This window comes from Mercenaria mercenaria, unplaced genomic scaffold (genome assembly GCF_021730395.1).
Source record: "Mercenaria mercenaria strain notata unplaced genomic scaffold, MADL_Memer_1 contig_3714, whole genome shotgun sequence".
Taxonomy (NCBI): Eukaryota; Metazoa; Mollusca; class Bivalvia; order Venerida; family Veneridae; genus Mercenaria; species Mercenaria mercenaria.
In genome coordinates, this window is record NW_026461880.1 from 42,374 (window position 1) to 60,626 (window position 18,253).

At 35.7% G+C, this 18,253-nt stretch overlaps 1 protein-coding gene across 1 annotated transcript in view; it reads right to left on the reverse strand.

The window, feature by feature from the left end:
- Positions 1-16,347, reverse strand: part of LOC123535869 (interferon-induced very large GTPase 1-like) — a gene marked incomplete at its 5' end in the record, with an annotated part of 37,610 nt that extends 21,263 nt beyond the window's left edge. Inside the window, 3 exons of the mRNA XM_053534473.1 lie at positions 4,285-4,419; positions 15,709-15,933; positions 16,165-16,347. Of these exons, the coding sequence (XP_053390448.1) occupies positions 4,285-4,419; positions 15,709-15,933; positions 16,165-16,347 (543 nt within the window). The remainder of the gene's footprint in view (positions 1-4,284; positions 4,420-15,708; positions 15,934-16,164) is intronic.
- Between the last annotated feature and the right edge of the window lie 1,906 nt (positions 16,348-18,253).

An 18,253-nucleotide genomic window follows, 5' to 3' on the forward strand; every position in this document is an offset into this window, starting at 1 on the left:
AAACCATAGTTTAAGACCATGAACCTATGTTTACGACCGTGAACTTGGGTTTACAATCGTGAACCTACATTTACGAGCGTGAACTATGGTTCACGGCGTTATCCTATGTTTTCGCTTAAGAATATAGGTTATTATTCGAAAAACATGGTTTTACGTTCGAAAAACCTGTTTTACCGATTGTTAATCCTAGTATTTCGACCGTGAACTAGGGTTCACGTAATAATTGGACAATTGGCGTGCCATACACGTTCGTATACCCAAGTTCACGTTCGTAAACATAGGTTCACGTTCGAAAATATAGGTTCACGTCCTAAACATAGGTTCATGGCCGTAAACCCATGTTCACGCCCGAAATTCATTGTTGGTTCTATAATCCTAATATATCGATTGTAAACCATGGTTTACGTTTGATAAACTAGGTTTCTCGATTGAACTAATAAAAAGTATGAGTTTCGGTCGTTATCCTATGTTTACGATCGTTATCCTATGTTTACGCTTGTAAACCCCGGTTCACGCTCGTAAACCATAGTTTACGAACGTGAACCTATGTTTACGACCGTGAACGAACGTAACTTATGTTTACGACCGTGAACTTGGGTTTACAATCATGAACCTACATTTACGAGCGTGAACTATGGTTCACGTAATTATTGGACAATTGGCTTGCCATAAACGGTGAATCATCTGCTGCAAAATCCATACAGGCTTAAGATATTACCAAAGTACTCGTAGTCTTTTAACACAAGTTTGCAAGAAATAACTGCCAAAATTGCAGTTACAAACAAATGTATTCCAACATGGAACCATACTTCAACCGAATTCAATTGACCAAGACATACCTGTTAAATTATTGCTTTCACACAGATTATGGGGAAATATATGTTAAATCGCACGCTTAACAAGAAATTTGTATAAGTACTCTATGAGCAATAGCATCAAGATTCTATGTACATTTCCTTTACAAAGAAGGGAAACAACTCCTAAGAGCTAGCTTAAGGAATCTTGAATTTTGTAAGAAAATTAATAAGATCAAACGAGTTACCTCTCCTGGTAAGGAAAAACGTTTACAACAAAACATACCAATGAAACTATATCAAAGACAATAGTCAGAAAATAACATGGTATTCTATAGAAATGTCTAACAATAACAGCTATAATGAGTAACAATAGTGAATATAAATGAACTTACACAACATGTCTAACTTGAAACTAGATCTGTAACGCGTAATTATTATCTATTTTATGCCCTTCAGTGAAATACTGAAATTTATGAGTGAAATAGATTCGAAAATATCATTTTTATTTTTAACTGGAACGGAACTACACTTGAATGCGTAAGAATATGAATTATAAATAACTGCAAATTCCTCGCAAAACATACTCCAATAATGATATAAATGTATAAAATCCTAACATGATCATAAATATATACATTCTATCATAATAAAAAGTAAAAGATATCAGAAAACGTAACAAAACTATTAACAGCCATTATGACGTCATGATGCGATGCGTGTGACGTTGCGCAGACAAATTGGATATAATTTTGTTAAAGCCATTGAAAATACAGAAAATAAATAGAAAATTTGTTTGTTTCAGTGTAAGATCGAAATATGTTTCACTCGTGAACATAATTTACATTTTTTCTCGTGGCTGCGCCATCTTGCAGACCCTAAAATCCGCAAGCAGTCTCCTACTTTCTAGATATAAAGGCATACAATAACATAAAAATGATGCGTGCCTACATTGTAAATGTACTGGAAAGACAGTTTGCAATCAAATACTATGTACAAGAGTAAAGACATGTAATGCATTAATATGCATTTTTAACAACTCTGACAGTATAGAGTTTACAATTTTAGATGTTACAAGGTCAAAAGACCATATCAGGGCAAGAAATAATCTACTTAAATGTGACCTGAAGAGTTCTCAGTTAATATAATGAAATACAAAAGAGTTAATGAATAAACTTCAGTTATGAATTATAGAAAAAATAGATAGAAAAGAATGATATTTAGGAAATGGTATTTCACAAAATTTCTAACATGTATCATAATGAAGAACATGTACACATTTGAAGGCAATTAAGTATGAAATAGTGTTACGGACGGACGAAAGGACGGAAGGACAGAGACCATTCCTATAACCCCCACCACTCGTGGCGGGGGATTAAAAACAAAGAGATGACATACTATTTTAAGGCTCACTTGGTAATACTTCAGCGGATGTGGGTGGCGAACGTATGCCATTTTGAGACGGCCAATGTGTATGGGTTGTAGGGATACTTTATCATTGGACATATCCCTAAATGTAACCATGTGTGGACTAAAAACCACATGAACTATATAGGAATCCTTGAAATGATAGAATGTCTAAGCTTCTTGGCTGCACCACCAGATTCACCAGTAATATACACACAGTTCCCAGCGGCCAGTCGGAGCATACGGCGTTTGGAATTTGTACATGCCGTCATTTTGTCATGGTACTGCTCAAGGTTATTATGAACATGCTCCCTAATTTGTGCATCTTGGAGCTGAGATACTGCTCTTCATAAAGGAACTTAAAAACATACACACTGCTATGAATACATATACACTGGCCCGTGGTGTAATGGGCAAAGGACCGTATAAATCAATCTGCCAAACAGAAAATGGGGCACTGCGTATAGGGTAAGCTATAATGGCATTCTTCTGTTGTAGTCGTGTGTCCTTTCAAAGTTGACAGGCGTGGCAAAAATGAACATTATTAGTTACACTGCTTGTTGGTGACAGGATACGGGATATACGCTGTCGAGGAAATCCATATCAGGCGAGAGCACTGATTTTATCTTGCCGACTACCCTTTACTTACATGCTATAATCTAATATTTTGTAAATAAACAAAGCGACAGCCATTTTTTTAATCAAAATTCATATCTGAAATGTACTAGCAGGATATGGAATATATCCTGTCTCCACGTGACGTCTATTGACCAATAGAAATGCAAGAAACTTGTAGGAGGCAAAATAAAGTCAGAGACCCGATTAGCCATATCAGAAAAAGTAATAGTGCTCCTTGGTCCTGTATACTACTATGTGCTGGCAAAGGGGAGTTATAAACGATGACAAAGCTACGGAAATATCAGATTCTGCCAAGATCAACTGATAATGAACTAGAGTCAAACGTTTACTGCATTTGGCATGAGAAACCCTAGAATGAAACAACAAATTATCAACTAACACATATTCTGAGCATTGAAAATGAACAGAACGAGCTAGTTTCTGAGATTCTGGAGGATCACCCGTGGTTAAGTATTATTTCATGGGTTTTAAAGATTCGTCACGATCTTGGTCAATGCGTATGCGTTCTACAGTCATGTCAAGTAATGTGATAGCTGGTAAGGCTGCAAGTTGGTCACCTACAGGATTGTCGTCATGTCGTCATGCTGACGGTAAATGGTCAGTGCCAGACACAGTACTATCATTAACACTATTCAAAGGAGTAACAATCTGGGGTGGACTTAACTGGACACGGATAGGTGGGTTGCTTTTTAGTGAGAATATTCATCATGGCTATGAACAGAACTTGGTAAGCTCTGTTCATCTATACACTGAGATTCTGTATCATAATCATTGTCTGAACATTCTGATTGAGCATTAGGTATATTTGAGCGCAATGGAGCATTCTCCGACTGTCTCTTTGACTGGCTGAGTTTCCGCTGGACTGTCACTGCTGTCGGTAGAAAATATGTCAGTCGTAGCATTGCTCTGAAACTGAACATCAGATGAGACAACCTCATCATCAGCATCTGGCACAAGTGGTTCTGTAATTATCGAAACGTTGTTAACACTGACATCTTTGTTATCTTCACTACATGCCTGTTCTAGACTACCGTCACATTTTTCAGTGTGTACTAGAATGAAATGCCAGACGCTGTACACACGCACGTTTGTGTTGTAGTTTTTTCCTTAACACATATTTATTGTCATGACCACCTAGGTTATCTTACGTATCAATACGATATGCAGATTGGACAAGAGCAGATGACTTCTATCAGTTTCGAGGTCAGTAGGTCAGATTACATTGTATGGGGGGACTTGCAAAGTTTCACCTGACAGTCAATAACGAATCTCAGTTTGTAGCTTTAAGGTACAATGTAGTCAGTAATAGTACAATGTAGTCTGTAATATAGACAGTTTTCACAAATTTTGTATCAATTGTACTACTCTCATTTGTACAGTCTTTTGTGTCAAAGCCGGCTTTGTTTCAAGCAAGAATAATAAGGTACATCATAATGTGTCTTACCAATATTTAGATCTGAAGAACCTGTAACATTCATTTGATCTGTATGCACCAGTTCTGGATCATGGAAGTTTACCACTATGGGTTGCCGATGGTTTTCGAGAGTGTGACGATCCTTGTTTGCAATCTGTTTTGTTACTGAAATGAGACGTGTATATTATGAAAAAAAACAAAAACACACACAAAAAAACATTGTGCATAACTTAAGATAAAATATACTGAACAGCAAAAGAAACTATCCAGATGTATACTGGGGTATCTTTTAATAAAACACTTAAATTTTTGAATTTGATTATTTTTCTTCATACCACATTACACTTGAAGAACTTAACGTTTTGAATTAAAAAAAATCGATCAATTGCGAAGTCAGTAGTGATGCCCTCAATAACTGTTTTGCAAATGCTGGCTGTATCTTCTGTGCGTCTGTTGCATTGTTGCATCCCAATTGCGCGCTCGCGCTGGATTTGATTCATGCAACCAGCAGTATTTTTTTAACTTTATGCTGTTTTTCGAGTGAGTCAGTCCTCAATGTTTCCAATGACAATAAAATTTCACAATGAAAATCGTTAATTAGACACGTGAATTTCGTGCACAACGGCTACTGTAGGACTACTGACTTCACGATTAATCGATTTTTATTTTTTTCAAAACACGTGAAGTTCTTCAAGTGTAAAATGGTATGAAGAACACAAATCAAATTTATAAATTCAAGTGTTTTATTACAAAATACCTCAGTTATACATCTGGATAGTTTCTGTTACTGTTCACTATACATTGTGTATATGACTGAAATATATGACTGAAATGTAAAAGGCAAAAATAACTTCCTTGATTTTTTAGCACATGGAATGCAATTTTTTTCATTGTTAGTAGAATGTTTCGGCAGGTATATTGTATGTTAAGTAATTGTTAATAATTCAGTGTTTTAGTCCTTTTAAGAAAAGCTAACCAGAAAAGACCAGAATACGCCCGACCATTTCAATCTCAGGAGATTAACTAGCCATATAATTTTTATATCCAAGCTTAGTTCAACCATGAACTTAGAACTTATTTGACGAATCAGTTAAACACATAATATATCTCATCAGATAAATATTCATATTGAATTTTACGGCTGTTAATTCCCAGACAATTCATCACACCTTATGATCTGTGTAATATGTACACCAAGAAGTAACATTTCAAGAGAGCCAAGTGGCCCCAAGTCGCTCACCCGACTTCGACATTTTGAACCACAATATATAATTGACACATCATGAATGGTAACATCTGCGCTTTTCAAAAACACAAAAACAGGTCATATGCGCCTATTTAAACAAAACTGAGGAAATGTTTTAAAGTGACTCTACATACCAACTTTGATGAAGCTCAATCCGTTCATTAGAAATAACAGGGTTTTTTTTAGCTCTAATGGCCCCTAAAAGAGGCAGAGTTTCCTTATTTGAATAGCAAGAGAAGATCCTTTAATGAGGTTACATTTACAAAGTTTGATGATGATCCAGCATGCGGTTCATGAGAAGTCATTTACAGATTATCCTATTTTAGGTTGATGTAAAACTTACAATGATGTGGCAGTTTAAAAAGATCCATTAAATGATTCAGAACTAGAACTTGTTGACAGTTTTGTTTTTCTACTCTTAGCTCTAGCGGCACCTAAAACAGGAAAACTGACCCCTTACAAAAGAAAAGGAGTGAAACTTAAAATGATACTACAGACGACATTTGTTGAGGACCCGTAGCTATGTTTATCTACAGCGGTCCCTAAAATAGGCAAAATGTCCCCATTTGAGTGAGAAATTTACAATGAAGCTAAAGACAAAGTTTAATGAAGATCCATCAGACGGTTCATGGGAAGAAGTCGTTTGATGGTTTTTCTATTTTTAACTCCAGTGTCTCCTTAAAGTGGCAAAGTATCCCCATTTGCACAAAATGATGATACTTACCAAGTTTGATGAAGATCCATGTTGTAGTAGTTCTCGAGAAGAAGTCATTTGAAGGTATTTACATTTCAGCTCTAGTGCCTCCTAAAGTGAACAAGTGCTCCCTCCCATGTCAACAAAGATCAGAGGGTCCTTACAATGATGCTAGAAACCAAGTTTGATGATGATCCATCAAGCAGTTCATGAGAATAAGTCTTTTAAATGTCTTTCTATTTTAGCTCTAGCGGCCCCTAAAAGGAGTTAAGTGCTCCCGCTTATTGCAATTTATAAGCACTTTACAATAATGTTACAGGCAAAGTTTAATGAAGATCTGTGAAGGGGTCCTTCGAAAAAAATTGTTTAAATGTTTTTTTTTTCAAGCTTTAAAACTAGTGGCCCCTAAAGCGGCCTCAAGTGTCCCCATATAAAGCAATATCACAACTTACCTTGTAATGATGCAACAGACCAAGTTTGATGAAGACCTATTGAGTGATTCAATAAGATAAGTCTTTTCAAGGTTTTCTATTTATAGCTCTAGCGGCCACTCAAGGGATAAAGGGCTTTACTAGTATTCGAACCAATTTGAGATGAACGCCGGACCATCCATCATTTTAAGGCTTACCCTGAACAAAGCTCAGGATGAGCTTAGTTTAGGGTGAGCCAAAAAAGATATACTTCGGTTTCAAGTTTCAAGTCATTACCCTGAATGGTTTTTAAGTTATGGTTCAGACATATAGTATGACGGTCCGATTAGACCATTGAAGTCAATAGGTTACCTTAACCTTTCACCCACCGAAATCAATGTATGCTCTCTGCAGATCTCATCATCACCATCTACACATATACCAAATATGAAGTAAATATTTTCACGGTGTATTATATCTACTCCAGACACGAAATATAATGTCAAATTCGACCCTTGAGCCCATTTTTATTGCATTGACCTTTGACATATCGACCTGAAGTTTGAACTCTGCGCATAGTTGCATCGCCGTCTACCTATATGCCAAGTTTAATGTCAATGACTTGAATGGTTTTAGGGCAATGCCCCCAAAGCAAACAGTGTGTCAATTTTTAGGCTGCGTCAAACTATTGACCATCCTGACAACACACAAATTTCCATAGCTTTCACAGAACACCAGTTTTCACATTTTGCTAATATATTATAATTGCAAGAATTATTTGTAGAGCTGTATACATTTCTGTCTTGAATTCAGCAACTAAAGAAACTTCAAAAGCATAACAGGTAAAATAATAACAGTTATGCGGAAGAATATAATCACATGACAAGGCTTGTTTGATCATCTGACCAATTTCAAACAGCTATTTTCATTTAACCAATCAGAGGGCTCGTCTCAACAACATCAACTAAAAAGGCGGCCATCAAAAATTTGGAATAGATATGTCAAGCAGAATCTATTAATTTTGTTGTTAATGCTCTATTGTTTATGCAATTGCTGGAATTATATTTAATCAACGCTGATGCCAATTGAAAGTGAAAATAAATCTTGAAAGTGAAACTCGATATTATTCTGATTAATGCTTTGACTTCTTTATTATATTAATATAACAATCAAATAGTTGTGTATTTTTTACATTTATGTTTCTTTTTTTTCTGATTGTTCTTCACATTATAAAACATCATGAAATACGCGATTAATTCCGATAAATGGAATGGGTAAACAATGGATACCGAATTAGTAACTGTCAACTCAAAATATGTTTTTGATACTACATGGTCGGTAAGAGACTGGCAATGTCATGCTGAAAATCGCTTGTCTTTGGTAGAATTAAAAAAATGGAAACTCCACAGACCGCTCAGCACAAAATTGAAATTGTTGCAAGCTCGGTTTGATAGAGCCTGCTCATGGATGGTAGCGGGCATGCATGCTACCGTACACATTCTCTAGCCCCGGGTTGAGCAGATCTAAACATTTACACATGTAATTGTCCATTTTAATCGATCTGGCGTTGCGGAGTTTTGCGACGGTCCACAGTATATTGTGCAGGATATGTAGTATATCGGCAACCTTATTTCTTATTCAGTGGCCATCTACTTTACATTGTAACCAATGTAGCGCTGAATATTAGTCGCTGGTTACGGGATTAAACAATTATATTGCTCTTAGACTACCTATTTAGCTCGATTTCTTTGAGATTACCATTATTTGCATACTTCGGAGATTAACTCCGCCCCGCCAGGTCGATTAAAACGGACAATACAAGTATCAAAACAATTTAGAGACATCCGCAGATGTGTTCATAAGGTAAGTGGAATAGTATTAAAAAAATAGTTCGTAATACCTTCATGGAGGATAAAATGATTGTGCATGTTGATAATCTTATTTAATTGATGATCGACCAGCCTGGGCGAAGTCCTGTGAGAAAATCTGATAGATCAGTGGTTTACTTATATAAGTAATTTTTAGTATGATACCAGATGTATTTTTTCATCTTTACTGGCTACTGTTACTCCAATTTAATGTATCTCTTGGAAGTGGCTAGGACCCTTACTATGATGTCTGTTACTATATCACTGAAGTATATATTATAGAAGGGAGTGTACTACAGTGAATATAATATGAAACAAGAACTCGTAGAACACGGAATGCCCCATTGATGCATTCAGTAACTGCACAAGGAACAGAAACTATTTGGTCACTGTGCACTGGACGTCTGACGTACTGACCTCAAATCAATAATTATGTACACAGTCATAAGTGATCACCGTATCAAATGTGATCTTAGTCCGAAGTATTCTAGTTATTTGGCAGAAAATGTTCTACTGTTCTGGGTCATTGTGATCTTGACCTTTGACCTAAATATATAAATAGGGGTAATCTGTTGGTTCTGATCAACCTCCCTATTAAGTTTTGTGATCCTAGGCTCAAACGTTCTCACGTTATCGTCCGGAAACGGTTTCGCTTTTCTGCGTCACTGTGACCTTGACCTTTGACCTACTGACCTCCAAATCCATAGGGGTCATTTTCTGGTTATAACCAACCTCCATCTTAACTTTCATGATCCTAGGCTTAAGTTTTCTTGAGTAATCATTCGGAAACCGATTGGTCTATGAACCGACCGACAACAGCAAAACAATGCATCCCTCGTTCCTCGAAGGGGTGCATAATTAGACGCTTTTTATTTGAAAGGAAAATCTGTACCTTTCTTTTCCAATTATTTTGAATGAGTATGACATCAACGTTTTAGCCAATGGCACATCAAATTGAAGCGTTAAGATAAATCTTTCAAAAACATAGCTTACTTGTATGCCTCCTTCTCGTAATTCCGAGCCTTCTCATTGATCCGAGCCTTTGGGAAATTTGCACTTGCAGCTATTTCCTGTTTCTAAATTTTATGCATGTTGTGGCAAATTATATGACAGTTAAACAAGAATAAAAATAAAATAGTATTACTTACATTAAATAGAAATATACACAACAGAAAATTTTGGCACAAAATTTGCTTATCTAAAATCACTGGGGTAATATTTAACCTTCTTGTAGGAAAAAGATACCACTTATTGTAAAAAACAATTGTCTGAAAACACAGTTATATATCTGCCCTTAATTTTAAAAAAGAATTTTTTCAGAAAAAGCCTTAGTTTTTGAGAGCTAGTACAAATGATCACAAGTCTCGGTTCAACGAGAAAGCATCTGGCTGATTCAGAGAGTAAGGGTCATCATGTGAAAGCCTGGATTATTCATTGACAACAATCCTTAGAATTTTTCCCTGTGGGGATTTTTTAAGTTTAGATGTCGGAGTATCAAACTATTGAAAATATTCTTTTGAAACTTGAATCTGTTACTGACCAGAACTGAAATACCAGTTAAGGGGCTCGGAATAACGAGAAAAGGGCATATTTACCTAATTAGTTTTTTCTATTAATTGTGTCAGCCCTTAAGGAAATAGTAAGTCTAGTTTTTCGTGACTGTGCTGCTAATATAAGAGGAACATGCTACAAACACTTTTGATGAAAAAGATAACTGAATGAAGGGCATTCGTTTAATGTTCAATATTCACATGTAAATTAGATTTACCGCGAACAAGTTATTGTGAACATGCCGCATAAAGGCTAAGAACCTTGATTACCAAGCATAACCTAACCAGTAATTACTGCCAACAAACTAGTGTGTACAGAAATAATGCAAAACATGATGAATAAATTGATAGCAGTTATGAAGATAAATATATTGTATAAATGTAGTCAGTTGTGCAGTGGTTAGCAGGCTGGACAGGCCTCGATTCCCGGTCGCTGCTTATATCCCAGCTAGTGTTCAGTACCGAGAGATTCACTTAAATTGGTAATGTTTCAGTTATGTAACGGCGGGCAGTTAACCTAACAAGTGTTTTTAGATTCAGTACCAGTACAAACCTGTTCTCCGCCAACTTCCCCACATGAATCAGCGATGGAGGACGAATGATTTCAGACACAATGTCTATTATTAAATAGTCAAGGAAAACAGACGTGTTGCGAGCAGATCGAACTCCTTGGCCTTTGAGCTAGGAGTATGAGTGTTAAGCATGACGTGTTGTCTTCTTATGAAGAACTTATGTGCCAAGTAATATTAAAATCCCTTTAAGGATTGTTGAGCTACAGACTGAACAGAAAAAAAAAAATCTATGTCGGTTTTTGACTTCAGAATTTGACCTTGACATTTGAGCTTGGAGTCTAGGTTCTGCACATGACACAACGTCTTGTCCTGGGGAATATTTGTACCAACTATTAATTTAAACCTTTTGGCATGACAAAGGTATGGATCAGACAGGAAAAAACTATTTAGATTTGATTTCCAAATGTGACCTTAACCTTAACGCTAAGGTTCATCTTGTTGCCCATGACATGTTGTCTTATTATGGGAAACATTTATGCCAAACAATACTGCAATCCCTTGATGGATGACAGTGTTCTGGACCAGAAATGAAACAGACCCTGTTCATGCCATTTAACCGCCATGTGTGACCTTGCCCTTTTAGCTAGTGGTCTGAAATGTGTGCACAGCACATTGTCTTATTGTGGGGTACATATGTGACTAGTGATATTAAAATCCCTTTATTGATTGTTGAGTTACAGACCGGACAGGAAAAAACACTGTTGACCTTTGACCTCCTAGTGTGTGACCTTGAAATGAGCTAGGGAACGTGTTTTGCACACCACACGTTGTATTACCATGAGAAACATTTGTGCTAAGTAATAATAAAATCCATTGATGAATAACAGTCTATCTTATTTATCTTTTGTGATGGGTTTAACGTCGCACCGACACAATTATAGGTCATATGGCGACTTTCCAGCTTTGGTGGTGGCAGAAGACCAAATGTCCCCCTCCGTGCATTATTTCATCACGAGCAGACACCTTAGTAGAACCACCGACCTTTTGTAAGCCAGCTGCATGGCTTCCTCACATGAATGATTCAACGCCCCGAGTTAGGCTTGAACCCATATTGATGAACGACAGAATTATAGACCAAAACACAACTGTGAACGGACGGACCGACGGACGGATGGAAAAGCGCACTGCTATAGTCCCGCGAAACTGGTTTTCAACCATAGCACTGTATGGTAAATACAACGGTAGCCGTGTGTTTGGATTTGTCCAATATGGCCACTCAAAGCAAAAAAACAACGTAACGTCATGTAAGTTCATACATATATTTAATAAGTCTTGCTACGTTTCATTGCCAAACTCAGTTCAGTAACACTGGTAATGTACGAAGAAGTAATCACCGGACTGACATGAAAATCGGAATCGTATTTAGCATAAATATATCTTATAAACTCATGGAAATTGCTCAATTTTGCGTCGGATGTTCCAAAATTTAATTTTTATTATCTATAAAATCAAACTATTTGGATTAGATGGATGTAAATATACTATATGATAACCTCTAGTATACGAATACATAAGCTGTGATGTGTACATAGCACCTAAGCTTCAAAAGGACACGAAACGTATAGTGTCGTGAAATCATGAATGTAACGGTTTGGTAACAAGTGTGCACCGGTTTGGATGACTGAATCTCTTTGGATGTTTGCGGTTTGGACTAACACTTTTAATTTCTTATCACAATTTTAAAATAATGTTTGTTTCTAAGTAATGCTTTCGTATTTTACACATGTCTTCCGGCAAACCAAGCATGGTCATCAAGCATTTATTTTAGATTATTTTAAATGTATATGCTTATAAAATAGGAATGTATAATTTAAAGAAATACACTCATATGTTGATCAATATGAACGCTCATTTTTCTAGTGTGTTTAATCAAACTGATGTTACTGCTAACAATGTTGAAACCACACTTTTCATTCAAGAATTTTTGAAATGAGTATACACATATCCTTGCTAATGACCAGAAAAATGTGTTAAAACTGAGCAAATTGTCAATGCATACTGAAGATTGCCTCAATTCGTTACATATTGACGCACACCTCACAGGTAATACTTGTTTTAGCAATTGCCCAAATGAACATCCCCTTGAAAGATATAGCTCCATGATCTGCCGGAAATACGTTAAGCGACCGGATAGTGTTTGCTATACAGGGTTAACACATGACTGGTGCACATTATCACCTTTCAGTATGTACTAACAGGTTTATACCCCAGTGGTGGCTTTGCTACTGACAGTGCCAAGGCAACGCCCAGATGTTTCTTTGTTTCTTTCTTCTACGTTAAATATACGTTATAGTATGTCTATATATTTTGAGAATAGTCAAATAATTTTCACATCTATGCATATACTGCTGTAGGCTTTTGTGTTTTTCTCCTATTGGATATGTTTTTCTTTTTATAATTTCTTTTCTCAAACGTAGCAGTGAAATTTTCCAATATAAAACACCAGTGGGAGAGGAATAGCCACGAAAAGCAATGGTTAGCACAATTCATCTTAGTAAGAAATTCAGACGCACAGGCCTATTACTAAGTAAGATAGACCGCAAGTGCAAGAATACATACTATTTTTGATTATGCACGATTGTTAATTGAATAGTAGGATAGCATTAAAAGCTTTGTTTCGTGTTTCCCGATCTCAAATTTCTAAACAGAGTTTTTAAACGGAAATGATTCACTAGCTAATTTAATAATATATTGACTTCTGTTTTGATTTCAATGACTGTTTATATATACATTTCGATGAAAAAGGTCAAATATCAAGTTTAACCGGGGGCAATAAATATCGACTATACAAATGCCATGTCACTAAAGAAAGCTAACTGAATGGATCAATGTCATAAACACTTACAAAATGGCCAAGAATTCTGTTAAGACGTATGTTTTAGTCATAAAAATCCCCCCTCTTCTGATGCTAAATAACACTATGATACCTACCCACATACATGAACTTAACCATAACTTGCTAAGACAAGTCAAAATAGCGATATAATATTTTTGAAGAAACATGAGAATCTTTGAGCCTGTGCATTGCATGTCGGATAATTGTTTGAAGTTTCATTTCATTCGAATAGTAGTATGTGAGGTACCAGCTTACCATAGATAGATGCGGTTATATATAGTTTTATCAATTTTGATACCGATTTTTTTGTGCAGGAATGTGAAATAAGTTGCTATCCAAACCGGTGCATATACTTAATCAAAACCGTTAACTGCTTTTCAATTACTAGTATCCAAACCGTTACACACTTGATACATATGATTGACTAAAGATGGTATTTTTTTCGCAAACTTTCAGTTAAGAGACCGATGACAAGATATGTGAAAATGTTTCTTCTTATTAACTGATTTTTCTGATTATACAATTGCAAGGGGTTTGATAATATCATTTAAAAGTTTCGTTTTCGCTTCTTGATTCCCAGAATCTGCACGTTTTTTATCACTTAGTAATTAAAACTGGATTAATCTGATCTTTTTATAACGAATAACTTAAACCTTAGAATGAAAACTGAAAACGGAAGAAATCTTTATGTATATGTATTTAATCGTAGAAAACATCAAAACTTACATGATGTTTTTGACATTTTGTGCTTGGGAGAGGCCATATTGGACAGATCCAAACACCCGGATACCGGTGTAGTTACCATACAGTGAGTAGAGGACTAATAAATGGTGCCATATTCATAGCCACAAACACGAAAACTCGAAAAATAAGGTATTTTGCGAGGTTTCGTGTTTTTTGTCATAGACGACAGAAGTTATTACTTGTCTTGTTTTGTGTGTGTGTGTGTGTGTGCGTGCGTGCCTGCGTGCGTGTGTGTGTGTGTGGGGGGGGGGGGGGTTAAACGTCTTTTTCTACAAGTTTTCGGTCATATAAACGACGGTGTCTACCTGTAGCAGTGAGCACAATGCCCAACTTTATAGTGCTGCATCACTGCAATATCACGCCGTAGAAACGGGACATGATACCCCACCCAGTCACATTATACTGACCAGTCCTAGCAGTCCTAACACTGCTCTCTTAATGCTGAGCGCCAAGCGAGGAAGCTTCTAGTACCATTTTTACGTCTTTGGTATGACGCGGCCGGGGATCGAACCCACAACCTCCCGCTCTCGAAGCGGACGCTCTACCACTAGGCTACCCAGGCGGAGCTTTGTCTTGTTTTGTATTTTTAAATATTTTCCGGACAATTATTGTTGCTAGAAATACTGCGACTTCAGCTTGTACATTAGATTTCCATTGAGTAAGAATCAAAATGTATTCTAAAGACTTAAATACTGCTCAATAAGCGAACAATACTCTATATAAGCAGTACATGTACACTGCTAGTACATCCAAAGACAATGAGTGTATTGTCCGCCAGGGAAATTCGAAATTTCTCAAGAGAGGTTTAAACTTGTTTCTCAAAGTCACCGTTGCTAAAATCATTAGAATCGGAACTTCAGATAAACCTATGCAAAAAGACACAATGTGTAAATGTGCAAAATTTTTATAAAATATTTCTGCTGTATTTAGATAATATTCAAAAAATGGGTCCCTGAAGTGACGTCATGCAAGAAGCTTACATACTCTAGTTTACTCTTTTAGTCTCTAAGAAAGCTACAATATATATAATAAGCTTGGTCGCAATATTCCACATTCCCGTCTTTAGTTTTTATTTTACGCTATTAATAGTATCTTTTCAAGTGTAAGCATGCATTCTATTTTATAGTCTTCATGAAGCTGAAGTTTGAATTAAGTGACAGAAATAACTATGGAAAATATAATCATACCTGTTTTTTGATATTGTCTCAGTAAACTTTCAAGAAAATGACGGTTTTTTGTTCTCTTGGCCTAGAATATAGACTACCCAGTCACATGAATAGACTTTTTAGCATTTTGGATTTGTCACCATTTGTTTATAAAAATAGCTTTTACAAACGTACATTGTACATTTATTATAAAAACAAAGGTTTTAAATTTTCTATACGTTTATTTACGATGGCTGTCACGGTGAGGAAGATGCAATATTAAAATATTATCAGCCTGTCATACATATTAGAGACTCAACTACCAAAGCATTTTTCTTTAAAAACTGATGGCTCACACAACTTAAATGAAAATATAATTGAAGACGTACTTTGTTCATTTTTGAATGTCACGAAGGCAACGTCAGCTTCCATAACGATGCAGGTAATACTGTCCTCATCAGAGGCTTGTTCTTCGAAATACTTTTTGAGACTTTCAATTGATACGTCTGTTGGAATGTTCCTGACTTCCACAGTATTAGATGAATGAAACATGTACACACTGACTTTTGTTTTCTTGATAGAAATAGGTCTCTTTTTAAGAACTATTTCAACAGCTTTAAACAAAATAAAAATGGAATTATGAGAGATACACAATATTTTATTTTGATAAATTGTACTGTAACTTGGTAAAAACATTGCAAGAACAAATACTAATAAAACAAATGGGCTGAACAGTAGTGTAGTCATTTTAACATCCTCCGCATCAAAATATTTCTTTTCATTTTCCGTGGCACATGCTGCAGTAAACTACGAACACTCTGCTAACATTCATAGAAATCACTTACCTTCACTCTCTTCAAATTCAATAATTGCTGTTCCTTGGCTCTCAAAAACTTGGACATGTCTTACATCTCCACCGCCCTGCCTTCGTTTGTTTTCAAAGATATTTTGGAGATCTTCTTCATCTATGTTTTCTGGTAACCCGGTAACCTTTATTTTTGTAGGCCGAGAAGAACAGGTACACGAACCTGCAAAAGTAATTTATACCCGTTAAACTTCCAAATACAAGTTTCATTATGCACACATGCGAAGTGTGTTTAATATTTATACGCAATCTATCAAAAATATCCCAGAGTTCAGCAGCGGAAATATTGCGCGACGTAAGGATGCATATTTCTTGACGAAAAGCTAAAATATTTTTGTTAAATACATAGCTACAGATAATATTATTATAATTATTAATCTTGTGAATTTGTACAATGGTCTGAAAAATTGGCAGTAATGACTTAGATAAAAAAAAATAACGCAATGATTCATTAAAATGACGTCATACTCCCGATATCAAAATTCAAACGTTAGCTGGATCCGGTTCCATTGTAACTTAACGGAATATAAAAACGAGTATGTAAAAAAACAGGGCCTTCTTTAGACTGATATTTTCTTACATTTTAAATTCAATCCCAACTTGAAATTATTTTATCACAGTTTTTCTGGACATTCAATACATAATGCAATCATTGCTTAAAGGTTGAAGGTCAGTAATTGAAATCCTTCTTTCTTTCATATAAAAATCGACAACTTCAGGTCGTGTTTACGTATCTTTATAGAATATCACATTTTCCTACGCCTATTTTTCATGAAAGTTCCATCATAAATTAACGGAAAAATAGGGGGTTGAATAGTTCCTAGTAAAATGCTAGTCAGCTGTGGCCTGCCGACCTAAAATGGTGCTTTTTTGCTCTAGTTCGCACAATAAACCCCTACTTTCGGTTTCGATCTGTAAAACTTGCCACATGGGGTGTATAAACATGAAAATCATGTCATTTCATGTAGATTGTATTCTAGCAGTGAAAACTTGTGATGAAAGCACTCGTTCTACACGAATTTGTGCAAACATGGAAATATTAGGATCCTTTGACTTTTTTTTCGACTACAGTATGGAAAGCATATTTTCGACCGAATTACTGACCTTATACTTACAAATTCTTTACAGTCTTAGATAAAGCTTTGATTAAATGTATATCCTTATTAGATTTTCCTTTGATAGTTAACAAGTACTTTTGAAAGGGTTTTAGGTTGCCTAGCAACGAAAGAATGCCTCTTAATCCTTTCTAGCGGCGTGACATTTATGGGCCTACGTGGGAAGCCCCAATAAAGTTTTGATAGATAAGTTTTTCAAACTGAGTAGGCGAACACTTTTTAAAACAAGTAACTATAAAGTCACTGACAACAAGAATAACAAATTTGAATTGTTATAAATATTTTTATTTCGTCGTCTCTGACAAAATGTCCATATTTGTGACCCAAAAACGCCTTTCATTGCATATTATTCAACCAGAAAACTAGTAAAAATATTTTGTATGAAATTTATCAATACACTGTGAACGGATTTTAGACAGGTGCATTATTTGTTGAATGACCCTCGTAGATACTTAATGTTTTATTGTTTAAAACTTCATGTTTAGTAACAGAAATTACTTGAATTATCTATCTTTACGGAAATGTTATATTTTGCCGCTAACACTTGTCGCAGTCATGCCGCGAATCAATGAACAGTTGAACATGCAGTAACTCGTTTGATGAATTACATAAACTAATCGTGAAATATTCGTTTGGTGTTCACTTTTCATATGCAAATAATTTTCCCACGAACAGAGCTGAAACTTCCTACGAACAGATTTGCAAACCGTTATCATCACATGAACATAAACAAGTTGCTATGAACATCTCGCGAACAAGTTGCCACGAAAATCCTGCGAACATGTTGTTGCGGACATTCTATAAAAAGGTTGCTTTGAAGATCCTGCGAACAAGCTAATTACAACGATTACATACAGAAACTCTGAAAGGAATTACCAACAATTTAGCTTGTAAAAGAGTGTAGACGAAGGAAATAGATCTATAAGAATTATGAACATAAATTTATTCTACAGC